The 15,058-nt window shown below is 70.7% G+C and overlaps 3 protein-coding genes across 8 annotated transcripts; 2 read left to right on the forward strand and 1 right to left on the reverse strand.

Annotated features, from left to right (window-relative positions):
• Positions 1-6: 6 nt before the first annotated feature.
• RBMS2 (RNA binding motif single stranded interacting protein 2) lies at positions 7-5,439 on the reverse strand. Of its 2 annotated transcripts, XM_080368518.1 has the most exons (13): positions 5,312-5,439; positions 3,361-3,509; positions 3,179-3,237; positions 2,996-3,087; positions 2,735-2,892; positions 2,229-2,308; positions 2,034-2,143; positions 1,868-1,914; positions 1,690-1,783; positions 1,539-1,586; positions 856-963; positions 684-761; positions 7-608 (listed from the first exon to the last, which is right to left on the reverse strand). In XM_080368518.1, the coding sequence occupies exons 1-13, from the start codon at positions 5,375-5,377 to the stop codon at positions 528-530; spliced, it is 1,170 nt and encodes a 389-aa protein (XP_080224644.1). In that variant the 5' UTR covers positions 5,378-5,439; the 3' UTR covers positions 7-527. The 2 variants fall into 2 exon arrangements, with proteins under 2 accessions (XP_080224644.1, XP_080224643.1); XM_080368517.1 differs by having other exon boundaries at positions 1,690-1,914.
• Positions 5,440-5,497: 58 nt separating this feature from the next.
• LOC308054987 (aquaporin-4-like) lies at positions 5,498-11,895 on the forward strand. Of its 5 annotated transcripts, XM_080368527.1 has the most exons (7): positions 5,599-5,733; positions 6,959-7,042; positions 7,250-7,271; positions 10,330-10,650; positions 10,719-10,871; positions 10,940-11,020; positions 11,475-11,895. In XM_080368527.1, the coding sequence occupies exons 3-7, from the start codon at positions 7,257-7,259 to the stop codon at positions 11,682-11,684; spliced, it is 780 nt and encodes a 259-aa protein (XP_080224653.1). In that variant the 5' UTR covers positions 5,599-5,733; positions 6,959-7,042; positions 7,250-7,256; the 3' UTR covers positions 11,685-11,895. The 5 variants fall into 5 exon arrangements, with proteins under 5 accessions (XP_080224652.1, XP_080224653.1, XP_080224650.1 ...); XM_080368526.1 differs by lacking the exon at positions 7,250-7,271 and having other exon boundaries at positions 5,498-5,644; XM_080368524.1 differs by lacking the exon at positions 7,250-7,271.
• Positions 11,896-12,014: 119 nt separating this feature from the next.
• LOC308054985 (lens fiber major intrinsic protein) lies at positions 12,015-14,950 on the forward strand. Its single transcript, XM_080368519.1, has 4 exons — positions 12,015-13,138; positions 13,763-13,927; positions 14,051-14,131; positions 14,549-14,950. Exons 1-4 carry the CDS (start codon positions 12,488-12,490, stop codon positions 14,729-14,731), a joined length of 1,080 nt encoding a protein of 359 aa, XP_080224645.1. The 5' UTR covers positions 12,015-12,487; the 3' UTR covers positions 14,732-14,950.
• The last annotated feature ends 108 nt before the right edge of the window (positions 14,951-15,058 follow it).

Here is a 15,058-nt window from a genome sequence, read left to right on the forward strand (position 1 = left end):
ATCGCCCCCCCGCCCCGGTCCCCAAGCCGGGGGCACCGGCCAGACCGGGCAGCAGAAGGCACAGGGGGCACCGCGGCTGGGGGGGGCTGGCGTGGCCGCGGGCCCTGGAAGCACAAGGGGGGTGGCCGGGGACCCCCGGCCCCCCTGGGGCGGCGTTTGTCATCTTTTCCTTTTTTTTTTTTTTTTCTTTTCTTTTTCCCTTTTTTTTTTTTTTTTTTTTTTCCTTTTAGTTTTTTAGAAAATGCAGGAGGAAAAAAAGCCCTCCGGGGGGGGGGGGGGGGGCGCCGCCCAGCAGGGGGGGCAGCGAGGCGCCGTGGGAGCAGCGGGACCCCCGGCACAGAGACCACCCCAGGTTCATGGACCCCCGGCCGGGATACGGGTCCATCCCGAGGCGGCAGCAGCGGCAGGGGGGAAGTGGGGGTGGGGGGGGGGGCAGTGCCGGGTGGGGGGGTCCCGGCCCAGCCCCTCCTGGCAGCCAGTGGGTCCGGGGTCCCTCCTGCTGCCCCCCTCCCCCCCCCCCCGCCCCACTACTTGGGGTAGGGGTAGGGGAAGGCGCCGGGCTCAGACGGCGACTCGATGGGGCCGTGGCTCGGCGCGGCGCTGCCGTCCTGCGGGGAGGTGTTAGAGGAGCCTGTGCCCCCCCCCCAAAACCCCTGTGTCCCCCCCAGCCCCCCAGCACTCACCTCCAGGGGGAGGGCAGGTGGCACCGGTGGGTACGGTGGGATGAAGGCTCCAGGGACGGCGGTGGCAGCAGGCAAGTACTGGGGAGAGCGGTGGCATCAGTGGGGGCGGGGGGCAGCAGGGGGACATGGCGGAGGGGGGGGGGAAGGGGGGGACCTGGGGGGGGGGTCTTACCGTGCCGGTGCTGCCCAGCGAGAGGTGGCCAAGCTGCTGGGCCAGGGGGGCCACCACGGAGGGCTGGAGGGGGACGGCGTGGTCCACAGCGGGGGCCAGCACCGCGCCCTGCACGGCTCCGTCAGCCTGGGGACGCGGGGGGGGGAGGGGAACGGGACAGGGGACACCGGGGACACGGGGGGGATGGGGGGGGGACACGGGGAGGCACCGGTGCTGCGGAGACCCGGGGCGGGGGGACAAGGGCTCCTGGGGGCACAGGGGGACAGGGGACAGGGACACCCGGGGCTGGGGCAGGGTGGGGCTGGGGGGCGGGGCTTCAGTGGTGTGCCCAAACACAGTGGGCGGGGCCACGACCCAATTTGGGCGGGGCTACAACCCAAAGTGGGTGAGGCATGCCCACAGTGGGCGGTGCTGTGGCCACAGTGGCCAGGTCGCATCCAAAGGGGGCGGGGCGATGGGCACATTGGGGCAGGGTTTAGTCACAACGGGCGTGGCATGCCCAAAGTGGGCGGTGCTGTGGCCACAGTGGGAGGGGTGTATCCAAAGTAGGTGGGGCTACGGCCCAAAGTGGGCGGGGCATAGCTGCACAGGGCGGGGGGGCAGGGTGCTGGAGGGGCGGGGAGAAGGGCAGGGCGGGGCAGGGCGGGGCAGGGCGGGGCAGCGGGGGGAGGGGCTGAGCTCACCGTGGGCTGCACGAGGTAGGACTGGTGCATCCAGGCGGGGCCGTGGACCTGCGGCAGCAGCCAGGAGGGAGCGGGTGGGGGCTCTCCCCAGGCCCCCGCCCCTCCCCCCATGGGGTTACCCCGCCCCCCAGCCCTGCCCCACCCCCCGTACCTGGTAGGAGGAGACAGGGGAGGGCAGGTAGGGGGCCAGGGCCGTGGGGGCGATCATCCGGCTGGGGGCCAGGCCGTAGGGCGCCGGGTAGAACCTGCGGGGCGGCGGGTCAGGGGCAGGGGGGACGCGGCCGGCAGCCCCCACCCCGCTGGGGCCTGGGGGGCCCTGGGGCACCCACCCGTTCTGCAGCACAGTTGCAGGGTCATAGGCCAAGGTCACGGTGCCCTGGGGGAGGTGGGGGGAGGGGGCAAAAGGGTCAGTGCTGCCCTGCAGCCCCTCCAGCAGCCGTGGGGGCTGTCCCCCAGGTGGACCCCCGCCCCCTCCCCCCCTCCGGCCCCTCTCACCGCATCGCCGTCCCGCGCCCAGGCTCTCCCGTTGGGCACAAACTTGCCCTGGCTCTGCCGCTTCTTCTGCCCCCCGTCCGCGAACTTGCAGAGCAGTGGGTCAGGGGGGGCTGGGGGGAGGGGTTGTCAGTGCCATCTGCCGGCCCCCAGCTCCCCCCCTGCCCCCCCCCCCCCCCCGGCACCCCCTCAGCCCACCTGGCACCCCCGGGGGTGTCTTGATGTATTTCCCGTTGAAGTGGGTGATGACGGCCTCGCACTTCTCCGTGGACTCCATCCTGGGGGGAGCGGGGCTGGGGCGGGGGCCGCGCACGGGGCCCTCCCGGCTGCCCCCCACCCTGGGTAACCCCCCCCACCCCACGCAGCCCCCCTTGCTCTGTGCAGCCCCAAGTCCTCCTGCCCCCCCTCTCAGCCCCGTGCAGCCCCCCCGGCTTTGTGCAACCCCAAGTCCTCCTAGACCCCCCAGCCCCCCTTAGCCCCCCTAGCTCTGTGCAGCCCCAAGTCCTCGAAGACCCCCCATCCCCACGTAGCCCCCCTAGCTCTGTGCAGCCCCAAGTCCTCCTGGGCCCCCCCAACCCATGCAGCCCCCCCAGCTTTGTGCAGCACCAAGTCCTCCTAGCCCCCCCCAGCCCCAGGCATTGCACCACGCACCCCCCCCAGCCCCATGTACCCCCCAGCAGAGCCCCCGCCGGGCCCCCCTGTACCGTGCAAAGCCCACACCGCGACTGGCCCCGTGGGGGTCCCGCAGGATGCGGGTCGAGACCACCTGCCCGAAGGGCTTCAGCAGCGCCTCCAGCTCCTGCTCGTCCACCCCCAGCGGCAGGTTCGAGATGTAGAGGTTGGTGGGATCCTGTTCCTGTTGCTGGGGGGGAGGGGGGCATCAGGGGGGCCAGCTGGGCCCGGCAGGGAGCCCAGGGGGCTCTGAGTGTTGGGAGGGGGCGGCCCCCCAAGGGGCTGTGCTGTACCTTGGCCATCTGTGCCTGCACCCCGCTGGCCTTCAGCGCCGTCACAGCTTTCTGGGCCGCAGTGGGGCTGTCGAAGTCGACAAAGCCGTAGCCTGGGGGGGGGGGAGGGGGGGGGGGCAGTGGTGAGAGGGGCCCCCAGAGTCCCCCAGCCCCCCCCCACCTCAGCCCCACATGTCCCCCAACCTTTGCACTTGTTGGTCGTCTTGTCCAGGATGGCTTTGGTGGAGACGATCTTCCCGTAGCTGAGGGGAAGGCACGGGGAGGGGTCGGTACCCAGCAGGGCCCCCAGCCCCACCCATGCCGGGGGGCACCGGGCTGGGGGCAGCGGGAACCCCAGCCCTCGAAGGGGTCCCGGCCCCACTCACGGCTGACAGAGCTTGACAAGGTCCTGGTCCGTGGTGCCGGGGTGCAGCCCCCGGATGTAGAGGTTGGTCTTGCTGAGCTGGTCCGTGGCCCCCCCGGCAGGGCTGGGGCTGGGGGGGCCCAGCGGCTGCGCCGGCGGCACATAGGGCTGCTGGGGGGCGGGGGTCAGCACCCGCCGCAGCTTTGCCACAGCCCCCAGCCCCCCCAGGGCACACGTGGAGATGCTGAGGAGGGGGGCAGCTCCCAGCAGGGCCAAGGCACAGATCGCGGGGCTCACCCCAGCTATGGGACCACCCCCCCCCCCGTGACAACCCCCCGGGGGCAGCGCCCATCCCCCAGGCCCCCAGCCAGATGGCTGGGAAACCTCCAGGCCTGATGTTAATGTGAAAAAATTAATCACTCGCAGCAGCCTCTGCGCCCTGGCCCCCCCTGGGTCCCTGGCCCCCTCCCTGGGTCCTCAGCCCCCCTCCCCAGGGTGGCCCCATGTCCCCCCAGCCCTGTGATGCCCCAAATCCAGGCTCTGCTGCAGCTCAGGGTGTCCAGCCCAGGGGTGCTGGCTGGGGAAGGAGGGGTGACCCCCCCCCCAAACCCCTGCTGCTCACCGGGGACAGGGCTGGGGGTCAGCCGCCACCTGACATCCCCTGGCCAGGATCCACAGACACCCTCAGGGACCCCCCACGGCACAGGTGAGCATGGATGTGCACACACACGTCGGCACACACATGTGTTGGTGCACATACATGCGTGTGCACGGCTCACAAGCATGTGCAAGCGTGTGCCAGGGCTGGTCCCTGTGCGTGGGGGGTGGGGGGGTGTATGTGTGCAAGAGCCGGTGCAGGCTGTTACCCCATGGCAGGGACATTGCTGGGCGCAGAGGTCCGTGCTTGTGCAGGGCACATGTGTGCGTGTTGCACACGCGTGTGCAAGCGTGAACATGTGACTGTGGGGGCCGCCGTGCCCTGTGTGGGGCCACGAAACCCGTGACCCCCAGCCCAGGGGTCTGCGCTGGGCCTGGGGCCAATGTATCAGGCTGGCGCAGCCCCCCTGGGAGGGAAACTGAGGCACGGGGCAGAGGTGCTGGGGGACAGGACCCCCCCAGGCCAGGCAGGGGGGCTGGGGGTCACCAGGCTGTCCTGCCCTGACCCCTGTCCCAGCAAGGGTGTCCCCCTGACCCCCCCAGCTCCAGGACCACAGCCCCGCCACTCATGTGCCCCCCCCCCCCCCAGCCAACCCTGGGGAGGGAGCAGGGGCTGCCACAGCGAGTGTCACCCCCCCTTGCCCACCCCACCCCCTGCAGCTGGGGGGACGGGGACGGGACCCTGGGCAGGACTCTGGGCCCAGCCGCAGAGTGGGGGGGACCCCCACGGTGGGGGCAGCCGGGGTGGGACTCTGGGCCCAGACCTGGGGTGGGGGGTGCTGCAGGGACCCTGAAGCAGGGGGACCTGGGGGGGAACTGCAGGGGCAGGACCCCGGGCCGGGGGGAACCTCAATGTGGGGGGTACCGGGGGGGGGGGGGTGTCACTGAGGGCGGGACTCTGGACCCGGGCCCGGGGCGGGGGGTATCGGGGGTGCCCCATGACGAGTCTCCGGGCCGGGGGGACCCCAAGGCGGGGGGTACCGGGGGGAACCGCGGGGGCGGGACCCTGGACTCGGCCCCGGGGCGGAGGGGGGGGTGGGGAACGACGACGGGACACGACGACTCCGGGGGCGGGACTCCGGGCCTGGGGGGTTCCCCGGGGCGGTGGGGGGTGGGCCCCAGGCTGGGACTCCGGGCCCAGCCCCGGAGCTGGGCGTAAGGGGGGGAACTGGGTGGGGGGGAGACGGGACGGGACCCCAGGGCGGGCGGTACCGGGCCAGGACCCCGGGCCCAGCCCCGGGGCGGGGTGGGGGTGCCCCGGGCCAGGCCTCCGGGCCCAGCCCGGGGGCGGGGGGGACCGGGGGGAACCCCCCTACCTTCTTGCTGCTCTTGTTGTAGGCGAAGGCGGGGAGGCCGGAGCGCGGCGGCACCGAGAGCAGCATTTTCCCGAGCGCGAGGCCGGGGCAGGCCGGGAGCCAGGCGGGCCCGCGCCTGACGTCACGCCCGGGAGCCAGCCTGGAATCCGGGCTGGCACCGCGCGGGCCGGGTCCTAGCGCCGGGCTCGGCCCCGCGCCCCGCCGTACCCCGGCCCCCCGCGGGCGGCGGGGGACCCCTGACCCCCCCCCACCACCACCACCCGGCTGAGGGGAACAGGGGGTGGGCTGCCCCCCGCACGGTGGGACGTTGCCCCCAGCCGAGAGGTCGCCCCGGTTAGTGCGGGAACACACACACACACACACCCCGGTGGAACGTCCTGCCCCCGCCGCGCCGCGCTGCAGCTCAGCGCCGGGGAGCGACGGTACCGGGGCGGGGGGGGGGGGGGGGGAAAGAAGGGGGAAACGGGAGGGGAACAACGACAACGACTGTAGGCTGAACCCAGGAGCGTCCCCCCGGGGGTGCCACTGCCCGCCCCGGGGACGGGCTGCCCCGGCTCTAGGGACCCCCAGAGGGTCTCGGCCCCACGGGACACGCGGCTCGTTTAAGGGCGCGAGGCCGCGCCCCCGCCGCCATTACCCCTCGGCGGGGCGCGGGCCACGCCCCACCCGCCCCCACCATGGGCGCGGCCATTTTGGAGCCGCCGGTCACGTGGCCCCACCCCGCTGCCCATCAGGCGCCGCCGCCATCTTGGCACCACCTTCCCCCGCCACGTGACGCCGGCCGGCGGCGCCCCCGGCTGAGGGCGCACTGGGGGCCGCCATCTTGGCGCTTCCAGTTCCCCACCCCCCACCCCACCCGGCAGTGGGGTGGTGTTAAGGGGGGCGGGGGGACAGGAAAGGGGGACCTGGGGCGGCGCCTGGCGGGTCTGTGGGGCAGGATGGGGAATCTTGGGGGTATTGGGGGGGTCTGTGAGGCAGAATGGGGGGTCCTGGGGTTTCTGTGGGGCAGGGGCAGACCTGGGGGTCCCCAGGTGGTCTGTGGGGGGGATACAGTGTCCCCAGGGTGCTGTGGCAGGGGCAGAACAGGGGATCCCACAGGGGTTTGTGGGGCGGGGCAGGGGGTCCCGGCCCAGCTGTGCCCAGCCTGGCACGAGCTCAGCCCTGGGGGCTGGGGGCGCCGCTGCTGCCCCGCTCTGCCCCACACAGACACTCTGCGCCCCCCAGCCAGCCTCATCGGCCGGGGCGTGGGGCCCACGTGGCTCCGTGTCCGTGCGTCCGCCTGCGTGTCCCCGCGGAGCCGGCCTGTCCCCTTTGTGGCAGCCCTGGGCGCGGATTGTTCTGGCTCTTTGCAGGGCGTCAGCAGGGCCGGGGCCCCCCCGTGCCCCCATGCTGAGCCAGGCCCTTCGGCACCGACCCCGCTGACTCACCCCACGTGCAGGGCCGGGATGCTGAGCTGGCAGGGATGCAGGCGCTGGCTCCCCGCGGGTGGGGACACGGGGGCACCCCTGGCCCAGCACAGCGGGGACGGCCCCAGGTTGTCATCCCTGGCGTGTGAGCAGGGCCGGCTATGGGGGTGGCCCCCCCACTGCGCTGCGGGAAGCCCCCTCCGCTCCCCGCAGCCTTTCATCCCTGCCTTTCATCTCTCAGCCGGGGATGGAGTGCTGGTCGTCGTGGCAACACCCCAAAGTCTGGCAGCTCGTTGCCATGGTACCCAGAGATGCTCTGAGCCCGGTGCCGGACCCCTGCAGCCCCCCCAGGGCCGTGCCCCATCCTCAGCCCCCTCCTGCAGCACAAGGGTGCCTTGTGCCAAGCATGGGGCCTTCCCTCCCCACACTGGGGGGGTTGGCAGTGCCTGGGGGGAGGGGGGGGGGTGGCAGGGCCGGGGGGTGGGAGGTGCCCCTGCCCTGGGTGTCCTCCGTGCTCTCCTCGGCCCTGCAGCTGCGCCATGGCCATCAGGGAGGTAAGGCCCCGCGAGCTGCGCTTCCCCAGCCCCTTCCCCCTCAGCCCCCTGCTCACCCCCAGAGCCAAGGCCCTGGGGTCCTGCCCTGCGGGGGGGTGGGGGGGAGGGGGGTGAGCAAGCCCCTAACTCACAGAGACCCCCGCAGTCTGTCAGCACCCAGCCCATAGCCCTGGCACAACCGTCCCTATGTGCCCCCCGGCCCTGGTGTGGCTCCTGCACCCACCTCTGTGACTATATCCCCCTGTAGCCAGGGTACCCATCTCTGCTGCCATGATGGCCCCATTGCTGCGGTGCTCCTGTTGCCATGATGAACCCATTGCCAAGATGCCCCCATCACCATGGTACCCTGTTGAGGTGGCACCACATCACCATGGTACCCAGTTGCTGAGGGGTCCCTTCACCCTGTTGCTGAGATACTGGTTGCTGAGGTGTCTTATTGCTATGGCACCCCACCACCAAGGCACCCCATGGCTGTGGTACCATGGTACCCAGTCACTGAGGCATCCTGATGCATGCCCCCCCATCTCTGAGGCACCCCATAGCTGTGGTACCCAGTCACTGAGGCATCCTGATGCATGGCCCCCCATCTCTGAGGCACCCCGTAGCTGTGGTACCCAGACACTGAGGCATCCTGGTCCATGGCCCCCCATCTCTGAGGCATCCCGTAGCTGTGGTACCCAGACACTGAGGCATCCTGGTCCATGGTCCCCCATCTCTGAGGCATCCCAGTCCATGGTCCCCCATCTCTGAGGCACCCTGTAGCTGTGGTACCCAGACACTGAGGCATCCTGGTCCATGGTCCCCCATCTCTGAGGCACCCCGTAGCTGTGGTACCCAGACACTGAGGCATCCTGGTCCATGGCCCCCCATCTCTGAGGCACCCCATAGCTGTGGTACCCAGACACTGAGGCATCCTGGTCCATGGCCCCCCATCTCTGAGGCACCCCGTAGCTGTGGTACCCAGACACCGAGGCATCCTGGTCCATGGCCCCCCATCTCTGAGGCACCCTGTAGCTGTGGTACCCAGACACTGAGGCATCCTGGTCCATGCTCCCCCATCTCTGAGGCACCCCATTGCTGTGGTACCCAGACACCGAGGCATCCTGGTCCATGGCCCCCCATCTCTGAGGCACCCCGTAGCTGTGGTACCCAGACACTGAGGCATCCTGGTCCATGGCCCCCACCTCTGAGGCACCCCGTAGCTGTGGTACCCAGACACTGAGGCATCCTGGTCCATGGTCCCCCATCTCTGAGGCACCCCGTAGCTGTGGTACCCAGACACTGAGGCATCCTGGTCCATGGCCCCCCATCTCTGAGGCACCCCATTGCTGTGGTACCCAGACACTGAGGCATCCTGGTCCATGGTCCCCCATCTCTGAGGCATCCCGTAGCTGTGGTACCCAGACACTGAGGCATCCTGCTGCCATGGCACTCCATAGCTGTGGTACCCAGACACTGAGGCATCCTGGTCCATGGTCCCCCATCTCTGAGGCACCCCGTAGCTGTGGTACCCAGACACTGAGGCATCCTGGTCCATGGTCCCCCATCTCTGAGGCACCCCGTAGCTGTGGTACCCAGACACTGAGGCATCCTGGTCCATGGCCCCCCATCTCTGAGGCACCCCGTAGCTGTGGTACCCAGACACTGAGGCATCCTGGTCCATGCTCCCCCATCTCTGAGGCACCCCATAGCTGTGGTACCCAGTCACTGAGGCATCCTGGTCCATGCTCCCCCATCTCTGAGGCACCCCATAGCTGTGGTACCCAGTCACTGAGGCATCCTGGTCCATGGCCCCCCATCTCTGAGGCATCCCGTAGCTGTGGTACCCAGACACTGAGGCATCCTGGTCCATGGTCCCCCAGCTCTGAGGCATCCCGTAGCTGTGGTACCCAGTCACTAAGGCATCCTGGTCCATGCTCCCCCAGCTCTGAGGCACCCCGTAGCTGTGGTACCCAGACACTGAGGCATCCCGGTCCATGGTCCCCCATCTCTGAGGCACCCCGTAGCTGTGGTACCCAGACACTGAGGCATCCTGGTCCATGGTCCCCCATCTCTGAGGCACCCCGTAGCTGTGGTACCCAGACACTGAGGCATCCCGATCCATGGTCCCCCATCTCTGAGGCACCCCGTAGCTGTGGTACCCAGACACTGAGGCATCCCGATCCATGGTCCCCCATCTCTGAGGCACCCCGTAGCTGTGGTACCCAGACACTGAGGCATCCCGATCCATGGTCCCCCATCTCTGAGGCATCCCGTAGCTGTGGTACCCAGACACTGAGGCATCCTGGTCCATGGTCCCCCATCTCTGAGGCATCCCGTAGCTGTGGTACCCAGACACTGAGGCATCCTGGTCCATGGTCCCCCATCTCTGAGGCACCCCATAGCTGTGGTACCCAGTCACTGAGGCATCCTGGTCCATGGTCCCCCATCTCTGAGGCATCCTGTAGCTGTGGTACCCAGTCACTGAGGCATCCTGGTCCATGGCCCCCCATCTCTGAGGCACCCCATAGCTGTGGTACCCAGACACTGAGGCATCCTGGTCCATGGTCCCCCATCTCTGAGGCATCCCGTAGCTGTGGTACCCAGTCACTGAGGCATCCTGGTCCATGCTCCCCCATCTCTGAGGCATCCTGTAGCTGTGGTACCCAGACACTGAGGCATCCTGGTCCATGGTCCCCCATCTCTGAGGCATCCTGTAGCTGTGGTATCCAGACACTGAGGCATCCTGGTCCATGGTCCCCCATCTCTGAGGCACCCCATAGCTGTGGTACCCAGTCACTGAGGCATCCTGGTCCATGGTCCCCCATCTCTGAGGCATCCTGTAGCTGTGGTACCCAGTCACTGAGGCATCCTGGTCCATGGCCCCCCATCTCTGAGGCACCCCATAGCTGTGGTGCCATCACTAAGGCATCCTGCTGCCATGGCCCCCCGTCACCGAGGCCACTCATTGCCACACCACCTCATCACCAAGGCACTCTGTCACCAGGGCACCCCATGGCCGTGGCACCCGGTTTCTGTGGTGCCACCAGGGTGATGCCCGACTGCCCTGTGCCCCCAGGAGCTGCGGAGCTGGTGCTTCTGGCAGGGGGTGCTGGTGGAGGCTGTGGCAACGCTCATCTTCGTGGGAGTGGTGCTGGGCGCCTCAGTGGACCCGAGACCCCTGGCACCAGCGTTGGCCGGGGGTCTGGTGGCAGGGGCGCTGGCCTGCACCCTCAGGGCACCCCAGGCCAACCCGGCGCTCACCCTGGCCCTGCTCTGCACCCGCAAGCTGAGTGCCCTGCGTGGGGCCGCCGGGCTCCTGGCGCAGTGCACCGGGGCTGTGCTGGCCTCTGCCATCGCCCGCCTGGCGCTGCCGGATGACACCAGCCTTGTCACCAGGGTGAGTGTCCCCATCCCCGTCCCTGTCCCCATGCCAGCGGTGGCGCTGAGGCCAGGCTGCCATGGCAGGTGAGCGCAGCGGGGACGGCGGGACAAGCCCTGGCCTGGGAGACCTTTGCCACCTTCCAGCTGGCGCTGGCTGCCTTTGCCACCACCGACCAGGTGGCCCCCCAGGGTGGGCTGGCTCTGGGCAGCGCTGTGGCTGCCGGTGCCCTGGCTGCGGTAAGGACCCCCACTCACCCCCTCGGGGCTGCTGGTCCCCAGCTGGCACTGACCCCCCTGTCCCACAGGGGCCGTTCTCGGGGGGCAGCATGAACCCAGCGCGTTCGCTGGGGCCAGCCATCGTCACTGGCATCTGGGATGACCACTGGGTGAGTTGGTGGCGCCCCCAGCTCCCCCCCAGAGACCCCAGTGTGGGGATGGGTGCCCCCAGCTGCAGTGTGGGACCCCTGCGATCCCACCCCCACCTCCCCAGGACAGGGTTCCCTGGCTCTTCCTCTCATTTGGATGAGTCCCCTGATGGGACAGGTCACCCCTGGCTCCATCCCCAGTTTGGGTCTTCCTGGTCCCTCCATCCCAGCATGGGTCCCCCCCAGACCCAATCCTTGGGATGGGCTTCCCCCGGTCCCCCCACCCCAAATGTGTCCCCCCCATGGCTCCTCATGATGCTGGGAGAAGGTTCCTCCAGTCAGTCCCCAGCACTGGTGTGGGGTCCCCGGTCCACCCATCCCTTGAGCAGCACCCAGCAGCCGCCCCGCCCCTGGGGCACCCCGACCCTGTCCGCCCCCCCCAGGGCACCCCTGACACATGTCCCCCACCCCCCAGGTGTACTGGCTGGGGCCGGTGCTGGGTGCGGTGCTGGCCAGGCTCTCCTATGAGTTCATCTTCGCCCCCGGCGCATCCCGGGAGAAGCTGGGTGCCTGCCTCGCCTGCCGGGACGTGGCACTGGTGGAGACCACCAGCCCATCCCCCTCCTCAGCCTCCACCCGCAGCCACCCAGCCCCCCCGGCTGAGCGAGACCAGGGCACAGCCTGAGCCCCCCAGCCCCCTGCTCCGACCCAGCCCTTGGGAGGTGGCACAGAGGCTCCAGCGCCAGGTCCCCGCCAGACCCCAGCACCTGCCGTGGGGCACGCAGGACACGGTGCCCCCCCCGGCAGGGTGGGGGGTCCATGCACAGATGGCTCCAGCTCCCCCCTCCCCATCCCACCCTCTCCCCACAGGGCGGATTAAAGTTGGCTTTGGGTTGGAGGTGGGTGCAGAGTGTTGCTGTGGGGGACGGGTGAATCTCCATGGCTGCAAGACCCCCACCCTGCACCCTCAGGGCATGGGACACCCTGATACTGGGGTCTTCCCCCGGGCCCCCCCTTGGGGCCATGCCCCCTCCCTGGCTCCCCGGGCAGGTGCCCCCTCCCAGCAGCCCCGTGGCGAGGGTGGGGGCCAGGACCCCCCATCCACCCCGTCCCGTGCCGGGGCGCTGAGCGCAGCAAAGCCCTTTGTCGCGGCCTCTGCAGCCCCGGCAGATTTCGGCGGGCGCCAATGGCCGGGCCTGGCCCTAATCCCCCCGGCCAGGGAATTAGTGCCCGCTAAGCCAGGCTGAATAACCCTCCCGCAGACAACAGGGCCGGGGCGGGGGGGAGCCCCCCGGGGCCAGCCCCACGGCGGGCCGGGGGGGCACCCAGGGCCCCCCCTGTGTGGGGTTGGGGGAGCCTGGCTCCCAGCAGTGTGGCCTCAATGCATCCCCAAAATCTTGGGGGGGGGGGGTGGGAGGGGTGGGAGTCCTCAGCACTGACCCTGGCCCCCTGAGCGCAGGGGTCCCCCAAACCCCACAAAGGGCACCTATGGGTCAGAGCCCCTCCCCAGCAAGGCAGCCCCAGGGATGGAGAGGGGTGCAGCTCTGGGGGGGGGGGTCCCCACTACCCTGGGGGCGCAGGGCTTCCCTGGGGGAGCCCGCGGGGGGGTGTCCCTCGTTGCACATCACTCAGCCCCCGCCCCGGGCAGCGAAGTGGTTAACGGGGGGTGGCAGCGGTGGGATCCCACCCCCGGGGCCGGCCCGGGGGGGCCTTATAAAGGTGGGCACGGGTGGCCCCCGGGGAGGGGAGCGGGGCCGTGGAGGGCAGCGGGGCCAGGCCATGCGGGAGCTGCGCTCGTCCTCCTTCTGGAGGGCCGTCCTGGCCGAGTTCCTGGGCAGCCTCCTCTATGCCCTGCTGGGGCTGGGGGCCTCCCTGCGCTGGGCCCCGGGCCCCCCCAGTGTCCTGGGGGCGGCCCTGGCCTTCGGGCTTGCCCAGGCCACCCTGGTGCAGGCGCTGGGCCATGTCAGCGGAGGCCACGTCAACCCGGCCATCACCCTGGCCTTCCTGCTGGCCTCGCAGCTCTCCCTGCCCCGTGCCCTGGGCTACCTCCTGGCCCAGGTGCTGGGCGCGCTGGCCGGGGCTGGCGTGCTCTACGGGGTGACACCGGCCCCCGTCCGCGGCACCCTTGGCCTCAGCGCGGTGAGCAGGGGCAGGGGGCTGGGGGTGCTTGTGGAGCTGGGGTACCATGGGGCGGGGGGCTCCAGGAGGTGGTTTGGGGTGCCACAGGATTGTAATGGGGGATTGGGGGGTGTAGAGATGCTTGATGTGCTGGGGGTAATGGAGGATTAGGGGGTCTGGGAGGTGTTTTGGGGCTTGGGGGTGGGCGTGGGGGCTGGGGGTCTGGGAGGCGTTTGGGGTTTGGGGGTGGGCGTGGGGGCTGGGGGTCTGGGAGGTGTTTGGGGCTTGGGGGTGGGCGTGGGGGCTGGGGGTCCGGGAGGTGTTTGGGGTTTGGGGGTGGGCGTGGGGGCTGGGAGTCTGGGAGGTGTTTGGGGCTTGGGGGTGGGCGTGGGGGCTGGGGGTCCCGGAGGCATTTGGGGCTTGGGGGTGGGCGTGGGGGCTGGGGGTCCGGGAGGCGTTTGAGGCTTGGGGGTGGGCGTGGGGGCTGGGGGTCCGGGAGGCGTTTGGGGCATGATGGGGAGCGTGGAGGGGGTGACAGCCGTGTCAGCAGGGGGTTTGGGGTGCCAGGGGAATGGGGGACCAGCTCGGTGGGGTGCTGGCTGCCAGCCGGGGGTCGGTGGGGTGCTGAGCCCCCTCCCCGCACAGCTGCACCCTGGCGTGGGCCCGGGCCAGGGCACGGTGGTGGAGCTGCTCCTGACCGCCCAGTTCGTCCTCTGCGTCTTCGCCAGCTTTGACGACCGCCACGACGGGCGCCCGGGCTCGGCCGCGCTGCCCGTTGGCTTCTCCCTCGCCCTCGGCCACCTCTTCGGGGTAAGGGCACCCATGGGGACCCTCCTGGTGTGACCCCCCTGGGGGCTTGGGGGGTTGCCTGGGGCCTCAGGGGCAGCCAGCCGGAGCCGGCACCCCACCGCCCCATCCCCCCCCCCCCCCCAGATCCACTACACGGGCGCCAGCATGAACCCCGCACGCTCCTTCGCCCCTGCCGTCATCACCCGCAACTTCGCCAACCACTGGGTAAGTGGGGTGGGGGGCCCCCCCGTCCCACCCTGGGCCCTCCCTGACCCCCCTGGCTTGTCCCTGTCCTGCCCCAGCTGCGGGGTCCCTGCCGAGGGGTGGCAGCTGCCAGAGCCACCCCGGTGACAGCAGCACCCCAGGGTGCTGGGGGCTGCACAGACCAGGGCACGGGGAGCCCCCCCAGCCCGGCCACCCCCAAATCTCGAGGGGACACACACACACACACACACACACACACACCCCTCCCTCATACAGCCCCTCCAGGGAGCAGGTGCCCCGCGGCCGGGCCCGATCCCCGCGGGGGCGGGTTGGGGGGGGTTGTGGGGGTGTGCCGTAGCCCGGGGGGGCGGGGATGGGAGGGTGGCGGGGGGGGGATGGGAGGGTGGCGGTGCCGGTGCCCACGCCGCCCCCCCGCAGGTGTACTGGGCAGGCCCGCTGCTGGGCGCGGCGCTGGGCGCGGTGCTGTACGAGTTCGCGCTGTGCCCGCGGCCGCGCAGCCTGGCCGAGCGCCTGGCCGCCCTCAAGGGAGAGCCCCCCGCCGCCGAGGCGACCCCCGAGCCGCCGGCCGAGCCGCTGGAGCTGAAGACGCAGGGCCTGTAGGCCGGGCCCGGCCTCCCCCACCCCCCCCGCTGCTTTGCTGTGACGGGGCCGCCGCGGTGCGTGTGGTGCGTGTGTGTGCGGCGCGGCGGGGGGGGCCCCGCGGCCGGGACTCGGCCCCCGGCCTCCCCGGGGCCGCCCGTACCGGGCTGGGGCCGCCCCGCCCCGCCGCGGCGGGACTTCTGTGTTCGGTGAATTAAACCTGCTCTTTTATTTTGGTAACCGCTCGCGGCCGTGCTCGGCACCGGGGAACGGGAGGGGACAGTACCGGAGGGGGGGGGGGGTTGGGGAACCGAACCCCGGCCGCCGCGGGGACTGACGGGACATGCC

The sequence above is a fragment of the Falco punctatus genome, assembly GCF_963210335.1.
Source record: "Falco punctatus genome assembly, chromosome: 18".
Lineage (NCBI taxonomy): Eukaryota > Metazoa > Chordata > Aves > Falconiformes > Falconidae > Falco > Falco punctatus.